Source organism: Phascolarctos cinereus, unplaced genomic scaffold (genome assembly GCF_003287225.1).
Source record: "Phascolarctos cinereus isolate Bilbo 61053 unplaced genomic scaffold, phaCin_HiC Scaffold_726;HRSCAF=1367, whole genome shotgun sequence".
Taxonomy (NCBI): Eukaryota; Metazoa; Chordata; class Mammalia; order Diprotodontia; family Phascolarctidae; genus Phascolarctos; species Phascolarctos cinereus.
Window position 1 is genome coordinate 349,426,994 of NW_027556098.1, and position 23,020 is coordinate 349,450,013.

Sequence of the window (23,020 nt, forward strand, 5' to 3'; positions counted from 1 at the left end):
AAAAAAATAGAAAATAATGTAAAATATCTCATTGGAAAAACAATGGGCCTAGAAAGTAGACGCAGGAGAGAGAATTTAAGAAATAGAGACCAGACATCATCTTTCAAGAAATTATCAGGGAAAAGTGCCCTGATATTCTAGAACCAGAGGGTAAAATAGGAATTGAAATACTCTATCAAGCACCTCCTGAAAGAGATAGCAAAATAAAAACTCCCAAGAATATTCTAGCCAAATTCTATAGCTCCCAGTTCAAGAAGAAAATATTGTAAGCAGTCATTAAGAAACAAAGTATTGTGGAGCCACAGTCAGTATAACACATGATTTAGCAGCTTCTACATTAAAGGATCAGAAGGTTTGGAGTATGATATTCCAGGGGCAATGGAGCTAGAATTACAACCAAGAATCATCTACCCAGCAAAACTGAGTATATTCCTTCAGGGAGAAAAATGGATATTCAATGACATAGAGGACTTTCAAGCATTCTTGATGAAAAGACCAGAACTAAATACAAAATTTGACTTTCAAATAAAAGACTTGAAACAAAAAAGGCAAACAGGAAGGGGAAATCATAAGAAAGTTAATAAAGTTAAACTATTTATATTCCTACATGTGAAGATGATACTTAGAAGTCATAAAAGCATTCTCATTATTAGGGCAGTTAGGAGGAGTATATGTAGACAGAGGGTACAGGTGAATTGAATATGAAAGTCTAAAATGAAAGGTGAATATGATGTCTAAAAAATAAAATTAAAGGATGAGAGAGGAATGTACTGGGAGAAATGGAAAGGGAGGGTTCAAATAGGGTAAATTATCTCACATAAAAGAGTCAAGAAAAAGCTTTTACAGGGTAGAGGAAGAAGGGGGAGTTGAGGTAGAGGGAGTGAACCTTCCTCTCATCAGAATTGCTCAGAGGGAATAACATACACACTCAATTGGGTATAGAAATTTATCTTACCTTGCAGGAAAGTAGGAGGAAAAAGGGATAAAAGAAGGGGGAATGGATAAAAGGGAGGGCAGATGGGGGAGGAGGGAGTCAGAAGCAAAGCACTTTTGAGGAGGGGCAGAGTGAAAGGAGAGAGAATAGAATAAACAGTGGGGGGTTGGAATGGAGGGAAATACAGTTAGCAATAGTAACTGTGGGAAAAAAAATTGAAGCAAGTTTCTCTGATGAAGCCCTCATTTCTCAAACATATAGAGAACTGAGTCAAATTTATAAAAATAACAGCAATTCCCCAATTGACAAATGTTCAAAAGATTTGAACAGTTTCAGGTGAAGCAATCAAAGCTATCTATAGCCATATGAAAAAAAAGTTTTAACTCACTATTGACTGGAGAAATACAAATTAAAACAATTCTGAGGTATTACCTCATACCTATTAGATTAGCTAATAGGACAGAGAGGAAAATGGCAAATTTCGGAGGTGATGTGGGAAAAATGAGACATTAATATACTGTTGGTGGAGTTGTGAACTGATTCAACTGTTCTGTAGAGCAATTTGGAACTATGCCCAAAGAGCTATGAAACCATGCATACCCTTTGACCTAGCAATACTACTATTAGGTCTGTAACCCCATAGAGATAAAAAACAGAAAGGAGAATAACCTGTACATACAAAAAATATTTTTAGCAGCTCTTTTCTGGTGTGCAAAGAGCTGGAAATTGAGGGGATGCCCATCAATTAGGGAATGGCTGAACAAATTGTGCTATGTGATTATAATGGAATACTATTGTGCTATAAGAAATGACGAGCAGAATGTTCTCAGAAAAACCTGGAAAGACTTACATGATCTGATCCAAAGTGAAATGTACTGCGTACAAAGTAACAATGATATGGTGCATGATCAGCTAATTCAATGATCCAAGACAACTCTGAAAAACTTATGATGAAAAATTCCATCCATCCACTAAGAAAGAACTGATAGTGTCTAAATACAGATTAAAGCATACTTTTTAAACTTTATTTTTCTTGAGGCTTTTTTTTGGTCTATGTGTTCTTTCACAGCATGACTACTATAAAAGTGTTTTGCATGACTACACATGTATAACCTATATTGAATTGCTCACCTTCTCAATGAGGAGGGGGCATGGAGAGGGAGGTAAGGAGAGAATTTGGAACACAAAGTTTTAAAAGTGAATGTTAAAAATTGTTTCTTCATGTAACTGGGAAAAATAAAACACTAAATAAAAAATTAAAAAAAACCTCTTCCTTCCAATAAAATGGAGAGCCCCCAGAATTGTCCGCTTGCCTTTCCTTACGTTCCAAGGTCCTCCAGGTCTGGTCATCTGCCTTGCCTCTCTATCCTACCATGCATTGGACTGTCATATTGATGGGGTATGGGCCCAAGCTGAGACATTTGCCCCTTACCCCCAAAAGAATTTGGGTCCCATTTGGTCCTAGAAAACCCCACCTTGGACTCTGCTTGTATTCTTATCTGATCAAGGAAGTCTCTAGCATTCACCTGAGGGTACAATCTTATCACCCGGCTTTTCCTTATGACCTATACCCAATCTCCCAAATCTCTGTTACCTCTGACCCAGCCCAATCTTCATTGTCTGTTAGCTCTCTATCACCCCTGGCCACTTCCCATCCTTGATCCTCTCTATAGCTTTTCTCCCAGACCTCTCCTCCAGTCACCCCAAACTACTCAGTCACTTCTAGATCCTTCCCATAATCTTTTTATATATAAGATTCATCTTGTTTCCGTTAAGGTATTGAAATTTAATCTGGCCCATGGCTCAGTTTCTTAAAATCTAGCCGATAGCTCACAAATGTTCAGATTCCTTAAGAGTTTGGCCAATATGGCAAAACTTTAATAAACCTTGTGTTTGGCTGAAAGAAGGATTGGGTCAAATTCATTCAGGCAGGACCTGCCTTTTGCCATTTCAGGGTCCCAGCCCCTCTAAACCCAAACCTCAAAAATATGACCTATTTATGTACCCTAAAGACTTTTGGGTCTTGTTATTCATTCTATGACTGAATTCTTATGGCTTCTAGGGTTTTCCATTAGTTTTACAACTGAAATTTCATTTTCTATATTATCTCCTCCAATTAGTATATAAACTGTATGTTCAGAAGAGGCCATACAAGGACATCTCAAGGTCTCTCTGAAGAACTTTGGAATTGATTGCATGACATGGGTGACACTGGGAAAGGACCACCAACCATGGCGTGCCCACGTCAAAGAAGAAACTGTGCTGTATGAGCAAAGCAGAATTGGAGCAGCTCAAAAGAAATGTGAGATGCTCAAATTTAGGGAATCCACCCCAAAAGTTCACATGAACTATTTGCATCCAAACCGTGGTAGAACATTCCAAGCTCATATTGGTCTGATCAGCCACATTTGGATACACTGAATCTTAGCTCTAACTTAGTGATGTCATTTTGGTCTTCTTCAAGAATGAAGTACACCAACCAAATTCCTTGAGAGTAGTGGCTACTTTATTTTATTTTTTTCTGTTTATATCCTCAGCACTTAGCATAGTGTTTGGCACATAGTAAGTATATAATAAATACTATTTCCTTTCCTTCTTTCTCCACTCTTCCTCCCTCCTTCCCCTCCTCATTTTATTTCTCCCTCTCTCCCTCCCCTCTTTCTTTCTTCTCTCCTCTTATCCTCCCCTTCTTCTCTTCATCCATTTCTCCCTTCCTCCTTTCCTTCTTTTTTTCCCTTTCTATCTCCCTTTGCCTTTTCCATCTTTCTTTTCTCATTCCATTCCTCCCTTACTTTCTTCCTCCCTCCCTCCTTTCATCTCTCCACTCCTCCCTTCTTTTCTTCCTCTCTTTCTTCTTTCCTTCCTCCCTCCTTCTCTTTCTCTTTTGCTTCTTTCCTTCTTCCCTCCTCTTCCTTCTGTCTTTCCTTTCTCTTTCCTTTTCTTCCTCCCTCTTCCCCTTCCTTCTTTTCTCCTCTTTCTTTTCTTCTTTTCCTTCTTTCCTTTACTTCCTCCTTCCCTCCCTCTCTTCTTTACTTCCTTCCTGCCTTCCTTCCTTCTTTCTCCCTCCCTACCTCCATCTTTCCTTCAGTGAAATTTGATCTTCCTACCTTCACACTCAAAACACTATCAACTATATTGCACAAAATTTTTTGTTTTTCTCCAATAGATCTTGAAACTAAAGTCACTTGTTACTCTAGAATTTTTATTTTAGGCTCCCCAAAACACAGATTTTTCTGGTCTAAGTCCTCATCTTATCGCTCCCAATAGCTCTAGCAAGTGGTTTTCCTGATTTAGCTGAATGCTTCCAGTAACAGGTAACTCATTAATTCCTAACAGATAATTCAATTTTGGGACATTTGTGATTATTAGAAAATTCTTCTTTAAATTAAGCTACTATCTCTTATCTTCCCAAACCCTGTAATTACCATTTGGTGTACCAAGTTCTTGTTTGTGTGGAGAACGATTACAATCCTTTAATAGAACAGCTTGTTAAATATCAGAAGACAGAGCTCCTGTGTGTGTGTGTGTGGGAGCATGTACTAGGGACCAAAGCTATGGGGGAAAAATAAATTAGTGGTCTGAGGAAGTAATTACTAAGAATTAAGAAGTACTTGGATATTGCCAAAAACCTTTGCAACTCTGGAAGTGGGGGAGAAAGTCAAGTTTAACGCTCATCCCAGTGAGGGAAATCTGCCCCATAGTGGCTCATCCTAAGTAAAAGCTAAACCCTGCACATTCTATTGATCAAGACATACTCTCATTCTGTGTTGTTGCTACCCAACTTCTCCCTCTCTAAGTTTCAGCCTTTAAAAAATACATGTCACAATTGCTACTAGAAGGAAATAACCTCCAGGACAGGAGTAGTCCTTCCACACATTTCTATGTGTTCAGGACAAGATGACTAGAGTGAAGAGAACACTGGAATAGGTCTTAGGTGACTAGGCTTCTACATTTGATTCAAATATTAACTAGATCTCTGACTTGACCATATAATTTTCTATTTATGGGCTGCAAAATTTCTCTTTTTGTGGCTTGGAAAACTCAGCTCTTGTGCATACTTTACAGATTTGAACTCTATGTTATGTCACTCTAACTCCCTAAATCTCAGAAATTCATTAATTCAAATAGCTATGATTTTGCAACTCTGTCCCAGTCTCCAAATCCCTAGATTATACTACAGATTCCTTCAAGTATATCTATTCCATTTCCTTCTCTGAATCCCTTACAAACTCAGTGCAATGGCAGTGGGTACATTGAAGTCGTTGGATTTAATTCGTCTTTGCTTCTTTCTCTTTTCTTCCTAGCTTCCTGTCTTGTTTTTGTGACTGGTTGAGCTCATTTCTTGAATATAGTAGGTACTTAATGAACATGTTTATATTCGTGGGGCAGTATCTAATAAGCATGGGTATTCAAGCCTCGCAGGTCTCAAATATGCCCATTCACCTTAGTACAGATCTTCATCATCTTCCCTTTGTTGCCTTAGGTTGATTTTGAGAATATATCCTCCTTCTTCAAAACCCCTAAAGCCCTACTTCAGCACTTCACCGTAGTCCAAAGGTAACTATTGTGTATTAGGCAATTCTAGTGGAACACAAGCTCTAGAAGATTCTCTCATGTTGGAATGGTTTTGATTATGGCCACAGCTAGACTGATACTTAGACAGGAGATCTAGTTTATTGTCAAATACACAGAGGCTCATCACCAGTGGGACAGGTAGGTGGTGCTGAGGATAGAGTATAAACATGATTAAGTGATTTGCCCCATGTCATACAGCTAGTAAGTGTCTGAAGCAATTTGGATGCAAAATTTGAATGCAAAAAGATGAGTCTTCCTAAATCCAGGCCTCCATCACCTGGTTGTGCTGTTATTTTCCTAATTTTACAGATCAGGAAACTGAAGCAAACAGAAGTGAAGTGACTTGACCAGGGTCATACAGCTAGAAAGTGTTAGAGGCCAGATTTGAACTCAAGTCTTCCTGACTTCAGGCCCAGTACCCTATCCATTGTGTGACCTAGCTGCCACTTTTTGGTTTTTATATCATCAACATTTCCCATTTCTAGACTCTGACATCCCTTCTTATCTTTTTGCTTATCATTAATGCAAAAGATTTCCAACCTCATGGTATCAAAACTGTTTTGTTTTTTGTAATTTACTCAATCCCTTGTTTGTTTATGAAATCAGCTTCTAGCTATAGTCACAAAATAGATTTGATCAGGTTGTCTTCTAATTTTTTTTATGAGACAGTCTTTAATTTTGTCTATTTTGAGTTTATTGTAGTATATGTTACAAAATGGTAGTTTAAATTTAATTTCTGTTATGCAGCTTTCTAGTTTTCTTACGTCTTGTGAAAGAGGAAGGTTTTTCCTCTCTTTTCAAGTTTATTGAACATGAGCTTCTTTAATTTGATTGTTTTTTTATTCTTCTTTAACTAATTTGTCCCATTGAGCTTATATTCAAATTTTCACAATCCAGATCAAAAGAGTTTTAATGCTTTTTTTTTCTAACAAATAGGTTGAGGATAAGAAGTATTAGACTATTTGCTCTTTTATAAAAAATTATTTTCCTTAATATTCTACAGCTGTTGTTCCTCCAGATGAATTTTGTTATGATTTTGTCTAACTATGTAAAGTTTCTTCTTGGAAGTTTGGTTAGAATCACAACAAATTTGTAAATTAATTTTGGTAGTATTGTCATTTTCATTGTCAATGACATTACATTGGCATGGATCAAATATGAGGACTGAGTGTCCTTCCACTATTTGAATTTTCTTTATTTCTTTAAGTAATAATTTGTAATTGCATCTCTACAACTGTTAGATATGCATTATTTAAGTAACTCAGATGTTACCTATTGTACATTTAATAATGCTCTTAATAACTTTCTAACATTTAAGTGGTGTGATATATAACAGTGGCATTCCTGCTTTACTCCTGTATTTATGAGTAAGATGTCAAATATCTTTTTATTACATTAATTCTAGCTTTTGGTTTTCAACAGATGCTTTTATTGTAGTAAAAATCCTTCTACGCAAAAGTTTTGTAGACTTTTTGTAAGTAAAAGTGATGATTAGGCTTTATCAAAGGCTTTGGCTTGAATCTTTTGATATAACAAGGTGATTTTAAATTCTTTGGATTTATCATATGATTGGTTAAATTAATCATTTTCCACATGTTGAAACCATCCTTCCATTTCAAACATAAATATGATTTACTCATAAGCCCATAAAGTAATCAGCATTTTTAATTTATTTTTTATCATGCTAGCTTGCTAACAATGCTATTTTCTCTAACAGCTTCCATGTCATAATGGATGGAGTGCTGCCCTTTGTAGTAAGTCAGATTTGGTAGCCTTAATGACCATACTGTCATGGAATCATTTTGACTCTTTCAGAGCTATATTAATGGACATTGTGGTCCCTGAGAATTGTGCTTAATGATGACTCAATAGTTCCCCCTTTAATCTCTCTTGGTCTCAAGGATCCAAGTGAGCAATGAAGAATCCATCTGACTCATTATAAATGTGCTCCCAATCAAAAAAACTCTGTAACTTCACTCACTAGGAACCCTACATTTGGTCGCTCTCCAAATTTGGGGCCCATGTTGCTGTGTAGGATAGGTGTTTTTTTGTCTGCCTAATACATGCACAGACACACACACACATGTGCACACACACACATACACGCACACACACACACACACACACACATATACACACACACACCAGATTAGCCAGGAGGGCATTGATCCTCTCCCAAGAAATCCCTCTAGACAAGATTAGGAACCAGGTCTATGACTAAGCTCCTACAGAAGCTGCTGCTGAGGTTACTAGGCCAGAACAGGACTCAAAGCCAAACTATGGGACTCCCATATTAGACTTCCTTGGGGAGCAGAATGCAATGCCCTTTAAGTCTGAAATCTCTAGATTGCAGTCACTCGTCTTACACTAATTCACTGAGTGGTGAAAAAAAAATCACAACTTTTCTGAGCCTCAGGAAGTTCCCTAATCTCCTAATTTTTTATCTATCTCCTAATAATTCATGGATGACTTTTGATTTTCTTAGGAGGAAGCTCCCATACTAATAAAATGATGATTTGATTCACCAAAGTTATATTCAGATGCCTCATTGTAACATAGGGATGGCCCTGAATTCTCAAAAGCTATTTCACTGGAGCTGAACTACTGGCTTGTCCTCCCAAGCTGGAAAGGTTTCAAGCCTGGACCCAGTGACCAATTGTGTCCCTGATGTCAAAAGACCAGACTAGCTATGTTCAAAAAGAGTTAGCAATCACATGGTAGATTGTGAAATTATGATTTGTTTTACCCATAACAACTCCTAGTAATTCAAAGAAGGGGATGCAACCTGCATTGGGGGAGGAAGAATTCACACCTTGCTAATTATAGAACCTTAAAGTATTGAACTAATAATATTTGATTGATTTTTGTTGTCTATAGGTTTTTCTAAAAGAAATCTTCAAATAAAGCTTTTTTGTTTTCTTTGCCTATATTATAGAGCTAAGCTACTTCAGATCATCAAGGCTGGCAAACATAAGAAATAATATTTTGATTTGTGTCATTTGGTATCTAACAGGAAGTTGTTTCTCCACAGCCTCTATCACTCTTCTTTCTGAACATCCTGAAGGAAACAAAGCTGAGGCTTCAGGAAGCCTGAATGAATGTGCCACACCCTGCTACTATTCATTGGCTATGTTCATATGGTGTCAGCCATGGTTCAGCATTCCTTTCCAAATGAGACCCTGACAATGGAGAAGGTGATGACACCTGTGAGGAGAACTTCCTCACTGGCCCCTAGGGAAGACTCTCAGCACCAAAGACATCTGGCCTCATTATGTTCCACTGTGGCCTTCTCAGCACCCCTTCATTCTCCTTTGAATGCTCAGGACTCCTTCTTCTCTGCTTAATCGGTCCCAAGGAGCTCAGTTAAGGTTCATAACATCATAATAACTTGAAACAGGATCACAGAGAAAAACTAGTCCAAGGCCTTTCATTCACAGATGAGAAAACTGGGCCCAGAGAAGGAAAGGAACTTGCAACATATTCCTCACTGACTCATTGACACAGCTGGGATGAGAAATCAAGTCACTCTCCATGTTTGTTTCCCTGATCATTAGGGAGAAAAGAGTAACCAGGCCTCTGAGGAATCACTGTATTTGGAAATGAGGGTGATACTGGGGCTTAATTGGGTGACTGCTGGAGGTTGGTGTTCTGGATGCCTCAGGGGCAAGAGGTAAAAGTGGGTCAAATCTAGAAGCTGCTTTTTACATATAAAGGTCCAATTCCATCTCTCGTCCATTTTCTTCTCCTTCTATCGCAACACATTTTACCATTAAGACACTTCATGGAAGATCTTGTTCCTTTGGATCAGAGCAAGCAGGGAGTGGTGAAGGGCCACTTCTGAGGACACTGGCAAAGGTCAGCCAGAAAGGTGGGTCACTAAGTTGGTGGATGGGGTTAATGGAGACTTGGGGTTGGGGTCTCCTCAGAGAGGAGCATTGGATGTCACACTAATTCTCCCAGAGGGAGGCCAGAGGTCAAGATAAAGGAAGAGGCAATGAGGATTCAATGGAATGATAGAGTTCTGCATCTGGAATGGAGGGACCTGAGTTCAAGTCCCACCTTTGCTTATTGACTTTTTAGCTGTGTGACCATGTGCAAGTACCTTTACCTGTCTAGAGCTCAGGTTAGATGCCCTCCAAGGGTCCTTGCAGATGTGACTTTACTTCAATGGCACATGCCATGACAGAGAGAGAAAAGGGGCAAAAGGGATTTGGGTCATAAAATCATAGAATCTCTGAAATGGAGGAGCTCTCAGCAGTGATTTCATCCAACTGACCCAATGTAAAGAGGAAGTAGGTTTATTTTAAAGCGGGACATATTCACAGTAGGCAAAGAATTATAGGACTTTAGTTTTGGAAGGGACTTTTGTGCTGCTGTGGGGAGGATTAACACCCTGATTAAGAGAATGATGGCATTAACTCACATTCAGATAGTTTCTTAAAGTCTTAAAAAGTATATCCATTTATTCTGTCATTTCCTCACAAGTTTCCTATGAAGTAGGTTCTCTTTTTTTTTTTTTTTTTTTTTTACAAATTAAGAAACTGGGACTAAGAGAGGTTAAATGACTTTCCAGGGCCACAGACCAATAACAATGAAACATGTGGAAGACTGGAAAAGCACTTTATATATTTTATCTTATTTGAACCTCACAATAACTTTGTGAAGTGAATGCCATTATTGTCACCATTTTACAGATGAGGAAACTGAGTCTGAGAGAGATTAAACGATTTTCCCAGAATCACAGAACTGTTAAGTTTCTGAGGCAGAAGTTTAACAGAAGTTCAATAGAAGTTTAAAGCTTTACTCATTACAAGTCTGGTAGTCCAGACTAGGTGACACCTGACAGGTATCTTGCTATTTCTTGAATACTTCTGAGGACTGGGAGCTCACTTCCTCTAACATCATCCAGTTTTATGGTTGGAAAATGCAACTATTTCAAAATTATTTCTATTATTGAATTTACATTGTCCTTCAAAAAAGTTCAAACTGTTGATGATCTAGCCCTTGTCTCTGGAGCTACATGAGGCAGGGTGCATAACAGCTTGTTCTAAGTTATCTCTTTTCCATGATTTAATATCTTAGAGGGATTACATTGACACTGCTGGATCCTGTCAATGACCATTAGGATAGGGGTTTTAGCCATAATGCTTTAGAGACCTGGAAACATGTTATACAAGGGGGTTAGGGAGTTGACTATGAAGGAAAAATTAATATGCCTATAAGTCTAAATTTCCTTTAAAAAGGAGGGGGTCAGTTTATATTTCATTCTTTCATTCCTTAATGGTAGCTAGGTGTCACAGTGGATAGAGGGCTGGACCTCAAGTAGACCCAAGGAAGACCCAACTAGACCCAAGTTCTAATCCAACCTCAGACATTTAGTAACATGTGACTAGGGATGAGTCACTTTACCTCTGTTTGCCTCACTTTCCTCAGTTGTAAAATGGGTATAATATTAACACCTACTTCACAGAGCTATTGTGAGGATTAATGAGATAATATTTATAAAGCACTTAGCACAGTGCCTAGTATATAATAGATGTTTATTAATGCTTCTTCCTTTCTCCCTTCCTTCCCCTCTTCCTTCCTTCCTTCCTTCCTTCCTTCCTTCCTTCCTTCCTTCCTTCCTTCCTTTATTCTATCTACTTGGCTACTGTACTCATCTAAATGGACTTTTTCAAAGTAATACTTCCAGGAGGAGAGAAGGTAAGTTTGGGATGGGATGAGTGAAATTTATTGAAACAACTGCTGCTGAGCTCATCCATGGAGGAACAAGGACTCGGAAAAGTGACTGAGGAGAAAACTATGGCAGAAAATGTTGGACTGGGTGATATCAAAGAGCCATTCAATGTCTAACTTCCTCATGTTTTAGAAGAAAGAGAAAATTCATACAATGAAGTGACTTGCTCAGGGTCACTCTTTCTCTGTAAGTGGCAAAGCCAGTATTAGAAGCTCCTTGACTCCTGTTCTTCTGGCTTCATGCTCTACCCATGAGCCCATGCTACATTCCACCTTCCCCTTCTACTTTGCATCCCTTCTTCAAATTTAGAAATCCCTGCCACAGATACATTCTGTCTTGCTCTGAGATCCAGTTATGCACTATTTCTCTGCAGCTTACTAAGTCAGGCACACTCACAGCAGGCAGGTGCCCTGGGGAGAGCATCAGATTAAAGTTAAGTCAGAGAGAGCCCACCAGATGAAATGTTTCTTCCTCCACATAAGCTTCTCAAGGGCAGAGGCTTATCTTGTTTGTATTTTTGTATCCCTGATACCTCACACTTTGTCTGCCTAACATTCAGTAAGTCCTCAGTTAATATTTGTTGAATTATTTGCACTGAATTTTACATAAAAACTTTTTGGCTTATTCTTTATTTTGGGAGGCAGTACCTTCTTTTAAGACTAGAAACAAATGTCCCTAAAAGGTCATATTTCCATCTGTCTAGACTCTGGTCTCCTGAGTCCTAAGGAGATTCTTGTTTTGAGCTGCTATTATAAATTATTAACCATGTTACAAGTAAAATGATTTATAAAGTTATAATAAAAATTCACAATTATATAGTGTGAGGTTTCCAAAGTAGTTTCATAGGATCATGTATTGAGAGCTAAAAGTGGCCTTCAAAATCATTCAGTCTAGTCCCTTCATTTTACAGATGAAGAAACTGGGAACCAGGAAGGTAGAGTGATTAGCCCAAGGTCACACAGGTAATAAGTGTCAGAACTAGGATTTGAACCCTAGTGCTCTTTAACAACAAATCCATTGCCTTTTCTTCCTTATCACACTCCATCCTACAACTTTGGCTTGTTAAAAATAAAACTGGAAGAAATCTCTCCAAAGCTGTATCTAAAGGGAAATTTTTGCTATGACAATCTTTGCAAAGATCATTCAGTCTGTGTATAAGAGCCTTGAGTTTTGGGAAATCACCTCTGTCCTAAGGCACCTATTTCACTTATGTGTAATTGTCATTGTTAGAAATTCCACACCCTTCTCGCCCTTTTATTGTGATTGATTTGTTTTGGTATAATTCAATTTTTTTTAATCGAAGTTCTGCCCTTCAGAAAACACAGAGAAAAAAACTGTACTTTATTCTCTTACAGTTATTTTTAATTCGTATTTTAATCTGAAAAAATCCACTTTCTCTCCTTTCCAATTCTACACCCAATAACTTCAATTGAGAATGAAAGAAAAACAAAAGCCCTACTACAAACATGTATAATTGAGGGAACCAAATTTTAATTTTGGCCATTTAAAAACAAAACAGCACTTTTCTACATTTTGAGTCCTTCAGGTTTCTATCAGGAGGTGTGTAGTTTGTTTCATTATGAGTCTTCTGGAACTATGGTTGTTCATTAGCTGATCAGAGTTCCTACTTCTTTCAAAGTTGTTTGTCTTTAACATATTGTCATTGTATTAATCGTTCTCCTGGTTTTGTTTACTTCACTATGCTTCAGTTCGTACAAATCTTCCCAAGTTTTGTGGTTTTGTTTTGTTTTTCTTTTCGAGGCAAAGTGACTTGCCTAGGGCACAGCTAGTGAGTATCATGTGTCTGAGGTAGGATTTGAACTCAGGCCCTCCTAACTCCAAGGGCAGTGCTCTATCCACTGTGCCGCTTAGCTGCCCTTTCCCAAGTCTTTTTTTTTAAATTTTATTAGTTTATTTTGATTTATCAGCAATCACTTCCATATGCTTTTGAGTTTAAAATTTCTCTCCCTTCCTCCCCACCACCCTCCGCAAGGTGGCGCACAATGTCATATAGGCTATACATTTACATTCCCATTAAACATATTTTAACATTAGTGAAGTTGTAAGTAAAAATTAAAACCAATAGGAAGAACCCTCAGAAAGAGGAAACAAAACTCAACAGACAAGAAAAAATGACAGCGATTCAACTTCCATAGTTCTTTCACTGGGTGTTGATAGCATTTTCCATCGCAAGGCCTCTGGAGATGGCTTAGATCCTTGTAATGCTTGAGAAGGGTTAAGTTTATCAATATTACTCATCGCACAATGTTGCTGATATTGTGTACAAAGTTCTCTTGGTTCTGCTCACTTCACTCAGCATCAGACCATACAAGTCTTTCCAGGTTTTTCTGAAGTCACCCTGTTCATCATTTCTTATAGCACAATAGTATTCCATTACATTCATATACCACAACTTGCTCAGCCATTCCCCAATTGATGGGCATCCTCTCAATTTCCAATTCTTTGCCACCACAAAAAGAGCTGCTATGAATATTTTTGTACATGGGTCCTTTTCCCATTGTTGATCTCTTTGGATATAGCCCTAGAAGTGCTATTGCTATCAAAGGGTATGCACATTTTTGTAGCCCTTTGGGCATAGTTCCAAATTGTTCTCCAAAATGGTTGGATCATTTCACAACTCCAACAATGTATTAGTGTTCCAATTTTCCCACATCTTCTCCAACATTTATCATTTTCCTGTTTTGTCATGTTCCATCTGATAGGTGTGATGTGGTACCTCAGAGTTGTTTTGATTTGCATTTCTCTAATCAATAAATTTAGAGCATTTTTTCATGACTATAGATGCTTTAATTTCTTCATCTGAGAACTGTCTGTTCATATCCTTTGACCATTTATCAATTGGGAATGGCTTTTCTTATAAATTTGTCTTAATTCTCTATATATTTTAGAAATGAGCCTTATCAGAGAGACTGGTTGTAAAAATTCTTTCCCAATTTTCTACCTTTCTTCTAATCTTAGTTCCATTGCTTTGTGCAAAAACTTTCCAATTTCATGTAATCAAAATTATCATTTTACTTTTCATAATGTTCTCTATCTCCTGTTTGGTCATGAATTCTTCTGTTCTCCATAGATCTGATAGGTAAACTATTCCTTGTTCTCCCAGTTTACTTAGTATCAGCCTTTATATCTAAGTCATGAACCCATTTTGACTTTATTTTGGTATATGGTGTGAGATTTGGGTCTATGCCTAGTTTCTGCCATACTCTTTTCCAGTTTTCCCAGCAGTTTTTTTTTCAAAGAGTGGGTTCTTATCCCAGAAGCTGGGGTCTTTGGGTTTATCAAATAATAGATTACTATAGTCATTGACTACTGTGTCTTGCATATTTAACCTATTCCACTGATCCACCTCTATTTCTTAGCCAGTACCAAGCAGTTTTGATGATTGCTGCTTTATAATACAATTTAAATCTGGAATTGCTAGGCCACCTTCCCCTGCATTTCTTTTCATTAGTTCCTTTGATATTCTGGACCTTTTTTTTCCAAATGAATCTTGTTATTATTTTTCTAACTCTATAAAATAATTTTTGGTAGTTTGATTGGTATGGCACTGAATAAGTAAATTAGCTTAGGTAGGATTGTCATTTTTATTATATTAGCTCGGCCTACCCATGAGCAACTGATGTTTTTCCAATTATTTAGATCTGATTTTATTTGTGTGAAAAGTGTTTTGATTGTGTTCATAGAGTTCCTGGGTTTGTTTCAGGAGTAGACTCCTAAATATTTTATAATGTCTACAGTAAGTTTAAATGGATTTCTCTTTCTATCTCTTGCTGTTGGGCTTTTTGGTAATATAGAAATGCTGATGATTTATGTGGGTTTATTTTATAGCCTGCAACTTTGCTAAAGTTGTTTATTATTTCAAGTTTTTTTACTTGATTCTCTAGGATTCTCTAAGTATATCATCATGTCATCTGCAAAGATGATAGCTTTGTTTCTTCTTTGCCTATTCTAATACCTTCAATTTTTTTTCTTCTCTTGCTAAAGCTAATGTTTCCAGTACAATATTGAATAACAGTGGTGATAATGGACATCCTTGTTTCACCCCGATCTTATTGGAAATGCTTCTAGCCTGTCCCCATTACATATAATGCTTGCTGAAGGTTTTAGATATATGCTATTTATTATTTTAAGGAAGACTCCATTTATACCTTGCTTTCTAGTGTTTTTAATAGGAATGTGTTTATTTATCAAAATTTTTTCTGCATCTATTGAGATGATCATGTGGTTTCTGTTGGTTTTGTTGATATGCTCAATATGCTGATAGTTTTCCTAATATTGAACCAACCCTGCATTCCTGGTATAAATCCTACCTGTCATAGTGTATTATTCTGTGATAAGTTGCTAATCTATTTGCTATATTTTGTTTAAAATTTTTGCATCTATATTCATTAGAGAAATTGGTCTATAATTTTCTTTCTCTATTTTGACTCTTCCTGGTTTAGGTATCAACACCATATTTGTATCATAAAAAGAATTTGGTAAGACTCCTTCTTCACCTATTTTCCCAAATAGTCTATATAGTATTGGAATTAATTGTTCTTTAAATGTTTGATAGAATTCACATGTAAATCCATCTGGCCCTGGAGATTTTTCCTAGGGAGTTCATCAATGGCTTGTTCAATTTCTTTTTCTGAGATGGGGTTATTTAAGTATTTTACTTCCTCTTCGTTAATCTGGGCAATTTATATTTTGTAAATATGTATCCATTTCACTAAGATTGTCAAATTTGTTGGCATATAGTTGGGCAAAATAATTCCTAATTATTGTTTTAATTTCCTCTTCCTTGGTGGTAGCTTCCCTTTTCATTCTTGATACTAGTAATTTGGTTTTCTTCTTTCTTTTTTTAAATTAAATTAACCAAATTTATCTATTTTATTTTTTTCATAAAACCAGCTCTTAGTTTTATTAGTTCAATAGTTTTCTTAATTTCAATTTTATTAATTTTTCCTTTTTCATATTTCTAATTTAGTGTTTAGTTGAGGATTTTCTATTTTTTAGTTGTATGCCCAATTCATTATCTCCTCTTTTTCTATTTTATTTATGTAAGCATTTAGAGATATAAAACTTCCCCTAAGAACTGCTTTCTGCATCCCATAAGTTTTGGTATGTTGTCTCATTATTGTCATTCTCTTGAATGAAATTATTGTTTCTATGATTTGTTGTTTGACCCAATCATTTTTAGGATTAGATTATTTAGTTTCCAATTATTTTTTAGTCTATCTTTCCATGGCCCTTTATTACATATAATTTTTATTGCATCATGACCTGAAAAGGATGCATTTAATATTTCTGCCTTTCTGCATTGGATTGTGAGGTTTTTATGCCCTAGTACATGGTCAATTTTTGTGTATGTGCCATGTACTGCTGAGAAAAAAGTATATTCCTTTCTATCCCATTCAGTTTTCTCCAGAGGTCTATCATACCTAACTTTTCTAATGTTCTATTCACCTCCTTAACTTCTTTCTTGTTTATTTTGTGGTTAGATTTATCTAGTACAGAGGGGGAGGTTGAGGTCCCCCACTAGTATAGTTTTGCTGTCTATTTCTTCCTGTAACTCCCTGAACTTCTCCTGTAAGAATTTGGATGCTATACCATTTGGTGCATATATGTTTAGTAATGATATTACTTCATTGTCTATGGTGCCTTTTAGCAGGATGTAGTTTCCTTCCTTATCTCTTTTGATTAGATCTATTTTTGCTTTTGCTTTGTCTGAGATCAGGATTGCTACCCCTGCTTTTTTTACTTCAGCTGAAGCATAATATATTCTGCTCCAGCCTTTTACCTTTACCCTGTATGTGTCACTCTTTTTCAAATGTGTTTCCTGTAAACAACATATTGTAGGATTATGGTTTTTAATCCATTCTGCAATCCATTTCCATTTTATGGGAGAGTTCATCCCATTCACATTCACAGTTATGATTACTATCTGTGTCTTTTTCTCCATCCTTTCCCCCGTTTATGCTTTTCTTTTCCTTTTCTTTCCCCCCACTAGTGTTTTGCTTTTGACCACCACCTCCTTCAGTCCCTCCTCCCTTCTATTATCCCTTTCCCTTTTCTTCCCCTTTACCTTACTGCTTCTTCCCTCCCTTCTATCCCCCCTCCCTTTTCTTTCCCCTTTTCCCTCCTACTGCCTATAGGGCAAGTTAGATTTCTATACCTAACTGATTATGTTTCCCTTCTTGAGCCAAATCTGATGAGAGTAAGGTTCAAACAATGCTCACCCCTCCCTTCTTTCCCTCTGCTGTAATAGGATTTTGTGTCTTTTCCTGTAATGTAATTTACCCTTGTCTGCCTCCTCCTTTCTCAGTACATTTTCTAAGATCAGATTAATCCACTTATTTGGATCCATTTAACCACTTGATTAGTTTTTTTTATCATTACATCAAAGTCAACTAATATCCACCCTCTTTATGTATACTCCTTTAACATGGTGTAATAACAATACAGTTCTCAAGAGTTGCAAGTGTCATATTCCCTTGTAGGGATGTAAACAGTCCCCCTTATTAACAACATATTGTATTCTGTCCATTTACCTTTTTATGTCTTCTTGAGTCTGTACTTGAAGATCAAATTTTTTGTTGAGCTCTGGTCTTTTTATCAGGAAGGTTTGGAAGTCTCCTATTTCATTGAATATCCACCTCCTACCTTGAAAAACGGTGCTCATTTTTGCTGGGTAGTTGATCCTTGGCTGCAATCCAAGCTCCTTTGCCTTATGGAATATCGTGTGCCACGCCCTTTGGTCTTTTAATGTAGAAGCTGCAAGGTCCTGTGTAATCCTGACTGTGGTTCCATGATATTTAAATTGTTTCTTTCTGGCTGCTTGCAGCACCTTCTCTTTCATCTGGTAATTTTGGAATTTTGCTATTATATTCCTTGGCGTTTTCAATTTGAGATCTCTTTCAGGTGATGAGTGGTGTATTCTTTCTATGGTTATTTTACCTTCTGGTTCTAGGACTTTCCTTTATGATTTCCTGAAAGATACTGTCAAGGCTCTTTTTTTCATCATGATTTTCAGGTATTCCAGTAATTTTTAAATTGTCTCTCCTGAATTGATTTTCCAGGTCAGTTGTTTTGCCGATGAGGTATTTTATGTTTTCATCTATTTTTTCATGTTTTTGTTTCTTTTTGACTGATTCTTGCTCTCTCATAGAGTCATTATTTTCCATTTGTCCAATTCTAATTTTTAACAGATTGTTTTCTTCTGTTAGTTTTTGAACTTCCTTCTTCAATTTGTCAATTGTGTTTTTTAGGGACTTGTTTTCTTCAGTGCATATTTTTTCCAATTTGCCAATTGCATTTTTTAAGGACTCTTCTACCTCTCTCATTTGCCTTTTAAAATTCTTCTTGGGCTCTTCTACAAAGGCTTTTTGGGCTTCAGACCAGTTCATATTTTCTTTAGATGTTGCAGATGTGGGTTTGTTGCCAATGTTGTCCTCTTCAGAATTTCTGTCTTGATCTTCACTCTTCTCATAATACGAATCTATGGTCCGTTTCTTTTTACTCATGATGTTTCTTTATTCCCTGGCCCTTAAAGAGATTGAGCTCTCCTTCTGGGGAACAGAGGGCACTAACCCTAGCTTCTCATGTTGGGAGCCTAGGTCTTGGTCACTTTCTTTATGCACTGGGGCCTCTTATGTTGGCAGAAGGAGGATGTAGGGTTTCGGCAGCTTACCCATGTTGGGCTGGAATCAGCAAGGCTGGAACTTTCAGGCAATTCTAGGTTGCCTGTTTTTCCTTTCCTTTAGCTTTCTTCAGCTCCTTTTAGGTGGGTGCTGCAAGGTGTTTATCTGCCTGGGGACCCTTGCAATGCTGCCTCTCTCATTTCTGCTAATGCAATGGGAGATTCCTTTGCATAGAGTGCTGAGGCATCTGGTGGTTTTCTGAGCTGGTTTCAACCATTTCCCCTGCCCTCACTGAGGCACTTGGGGGTCCAATGTTAGTGTTCACCTGCTCTACCACCTGGGCTTCAGGATTTCCACCTGGTTGACAGTTGGAGGCTGTAGGGTTCTGATAGCTTACCTGGTATTGGGTTGGAATCAGCAAGGCTGGGACTTTAGGAAGCCTCTAGGTCACTTTCTTCAGCTCCTTTCAGATGAATGCTGCAGGGTGCTTATCCACCTGGGGCCCTTTGTAGTGCTGTTTCCCTTATTTTTGCTGAGGCACTGGAAGACCCTTTTGTTGGGCTGCTGCACTGCTGCTACCCGTCTTTCTTCTAGTTCAGTTTTTCCAGGGTTTTTTTTTCTGGGGTGATATTTTTAGGGTTTTCAGAGGTTTATAGGGGAGAGTGAGAGTGAGTACCTTTTTACTCTGCCATCTTCCCAAGCTTTTCTTAAAACATTCTCTTCATTATTTCTTATAACACAATATTAATTCATAACATTAATATATTATAATTTGTTCAGGTGTTCTCCAATTCTTGAGTACTTTCTAAAATTAAAATTCTTTGAGATCTCACAAAAGCTAAAATTTTTTTGTACGTTGTTAGAGTTTATTTTGCTTAGCCTTAGGACAAATCTCTCCTTTATTCTATCCTCCCTCTGATTCCTTTTTCTCCCTTCTCCCCCTTTCCTCCTCTCTCTCTGTTGAATGAAATGTATTTCTTTACTGAACTGTGTGTATGTGGGTCTATTCTTCCCATGAGCCAGTTCAGGATAGAATGAGGTTCAAGTATCAGATGCTGTTGCCACTGTCTTCTCCTTGATTGTATAGAGATCTTCTTCCCCATGTTGATTATGTGAGAAGAGGTAAAATGAGGGAAGGATGAGAGACAGAGACAAAGATAGAGAGATAGTGAGACAGAGGCACAAAGACAGAGCCTGAGAACACAAATAAACAAATCCTGGCCAAATAAAGATGTCAGACTTAAAAAGCTCAGGATTGGTGAATCCTATGTGGGGATAATATTCCTCTATTGCCTTTATAGGTTAATGGTCATGTATATGCCCTACTTGAAGAAAAAAGATCAGAAAAATCAAATAGAAATAGATCAGTGTCACCTGGATATGTAAGAGAAACATGTCTTGTCCGAAAACTACATTTAGACTTTGGTCACCCATTAAAATTAGTAGCCTAGGGCCCCTGACCTCTGGTCTCTGATCACTGTTGTGGCTTTGTCTGCAGGAAAGAAGTCCTCTGTGATGTTGGCCTCTCCCTCCAACCACACATTAATGAACACAGCTACTTTCATCCTTCTGGGTGTCCCAGGGCTGGAGGAAGCCCACCTTTGGCTGGCAGTCCCACTAAGTGCCATGTACTCTGTAGCTCTATTTGGAAATATTATCATCATAATTGTGATCTGGACAGACAGTGCCCTGCATGAGCCCATGTATCACTTCCTATGTGTCCTGGCTGCTGTGGACATTGTCATGTCAACCTCTGTGACCCCCAAGATGTTGAACATCTTCTGGTCAGGCAATGGCATCATTGGCTTTGCTGCCTGTTTCACCAGATGTTCATTGTCCATGCCACCACAGCAATAGAAACAGGGTTGCTCCTGGCCATGGCCTTTGACCGCTACGTAGCCATCTGTAAACCTCTGCACTACCAAACTATCCTCACTCCACGGACCATGATGGGGGTGGGAATGGCCATCATAACAAGAGCTATCACAGCTATGACTCCAATGACCTGGATGGTAGTGCATCTGCCATACTGTGCCTCCCATGTGGTCCCCCATTCCTACTGTGAGCACATGGCTGTGGCCAAGTTGGCATGTGCTGATCACATGCCCAGCAGTCTTTATAGCTTGATTGTTTCCTTCATCATTGTAGGAACTGATGTGATCTTCATTGCTACCTCCTACAGTCTGATTCTCAAGGCTGTGTTCAGTCTCCCCTCTCGAGATGCACGGGTCAAAGCACTCAGCACATGTGGTTCCCATGTGAGTGTCATGATCCTCTTCTACTTGCCAGGCATATTGTCCATCTATATGGCCTGGTTAGGGCAGCATGTAGTGCTCTTGCACACCCAGGTGCTGCTTGCTGATTTCTACCTAGTCCTCCCTCCTATGCTGAATCCTCTTATCTATGGCCTGAAGACAAAGTGCATCCGGGAGCGAGTGTGGAATGCAGTGACTACCAACATCCCTGGCCATTTCTGCCAAAACTCAGCAAAAGAGAAAAGACCTACTCAAGTGTTTGTAATGGAACGCAGTGAATCCAGATGGAAGGCACAGGCTCAGAAGTAAGTGGTCATATTGAAAAGTTGTCTTTATGTCTATCATTCATTTGTGGCAGGGTTAGCCTCACACTGGGGATTTTGTAGAACTCCCCAAAATATCCTATCTAAATCATTTCCAAACTAATCATCCCATTTCAGACACTCTAGCATTTATATTCTTTATCTTGTGTCTTCAACCAAAGTGTATTTATTGAGATGGTGGTCAGTCAGTGAGTTAAGAAGTAATTATCACTACTTCTCTGTGCCAGGCACTGTGTTAACCACTGAGGATGCAAAGAAAAGGACAAACATGAACTTGGCTCTCAAGGAGTTTACACTTTAATAGGAGAGATATCATGGGTGCAAGATATATACAGAGAAAATTGAAGCTAATCACAGAAAGGAAGGCAGTAGCAGTTCAGGGGATTGACAAAGATATCCTATAGAAGGCAGGATTTGAGCTAAGACTTAAAGGTGGCTACATCTTGAAGGCATTTTAGTCTTTCCATATCCCCTGATATAACACATTAAAATACCAGTCCCCTGAGAGGGAGTTCATTTTGCTAATCACTATCCACTTTCTCAATTGTATTGGGCTTTATGTCTTACATCTGTTACTCCTATGGAAACTTGGGATCCTTCATAAAGACATGATAGTTGGAAATATAAGAAAAGCATTTTGCAATTTGCCACAGAATAAAACTGTTCTCCAAGATTAAGGCATTTTCCTCAGAGTCATGCATTAGGCTTCATTGAGGACTGATAGCACAACATCTTCATTTAAATATTTTCTTTTGTTAACACATGGGACAGCTTTCAGATCTATTATAAAACATTTAGAGTACCTTTGAAAATGGAAGTCTTTGCCCTAACACAGGCTATGAAACTACAAAGGACCTATAGATGTATTTAGTAGTAGAAGAATCATCAACACAGAATATTAGAGCTGGAAAAGATCTTAGTGATTATTTATCCCAATTTATTCTTGACCAGGAATCCTTTCTGGAACAAGAGTATTTAATTCTCTCTCTCTCTCTCTCTTTCTCTCTGTGCGTGTGTGTGTGTGTGTGTGTGTGTGTGTGTGTGTGTGTGTGTGTGTGTGTGTTTTAGCATTCTGGTAAAGCCTAGGAACTCCTCAAAATAATATTTTAGAAAAACTCATAACTGATAGAATTGCTAAATTTCAGTTAGATTTGAACAAAAATAAACTTGGAATTTTTTCGTTCACAAGAATAATGAATGCTATTGCAGAAATCTATCACCTCAGAATGCTAATAAAATCTACACACATTGAAAAACTAGTCCTTTTTGTCTCCTGCTGCTCCTCTTTTACAAGCTGAAGGGGAGCTGGATGTTGAAAGGAAAAGGGAAGTATTGACTCCTAAGCTGACTGGGATCCACATGGAAGTATTTCTTTTTAACACTTTGGGTTTTATCCTGCCTGATTGTTTCCATGAATGAGACTGACTATAAGGAGTGAAATATTCTCTGAATGAGGAAGTTCATGACAAATGAAAGAAGATTCCAAGTAATGAGATGGGGGTTCAAAGAGCATATGGAAGAGAAACTGTATTTTTGTTAATTGATGGTATGTT

At 37.8% G+C, this 23,020-nt stretch overlaps 1 protein-coding gene across 1 annotated transcript; it reads left to right on the plus strand.

Annotated features, from left to right (window-relative positions):
* Positions 1-11,269: 11,269 nt before the first annotated feature.
* Positions 11,270-22,079, plus strand: LOC110195139 (olfactory receptor 52I1-like). The gene is given in 4 exon segments (XM_078146206.1): positions 11,270-11,333; positions 20,388-20,708; positions 20,711-21,331; positions 22,021-22,079. Coding segments are annotated over 4 exon segments (1,065 nt in total).
* The last annotated feature ends 941 nt before the right edge of the window (positions 22,080-23,020 follow it).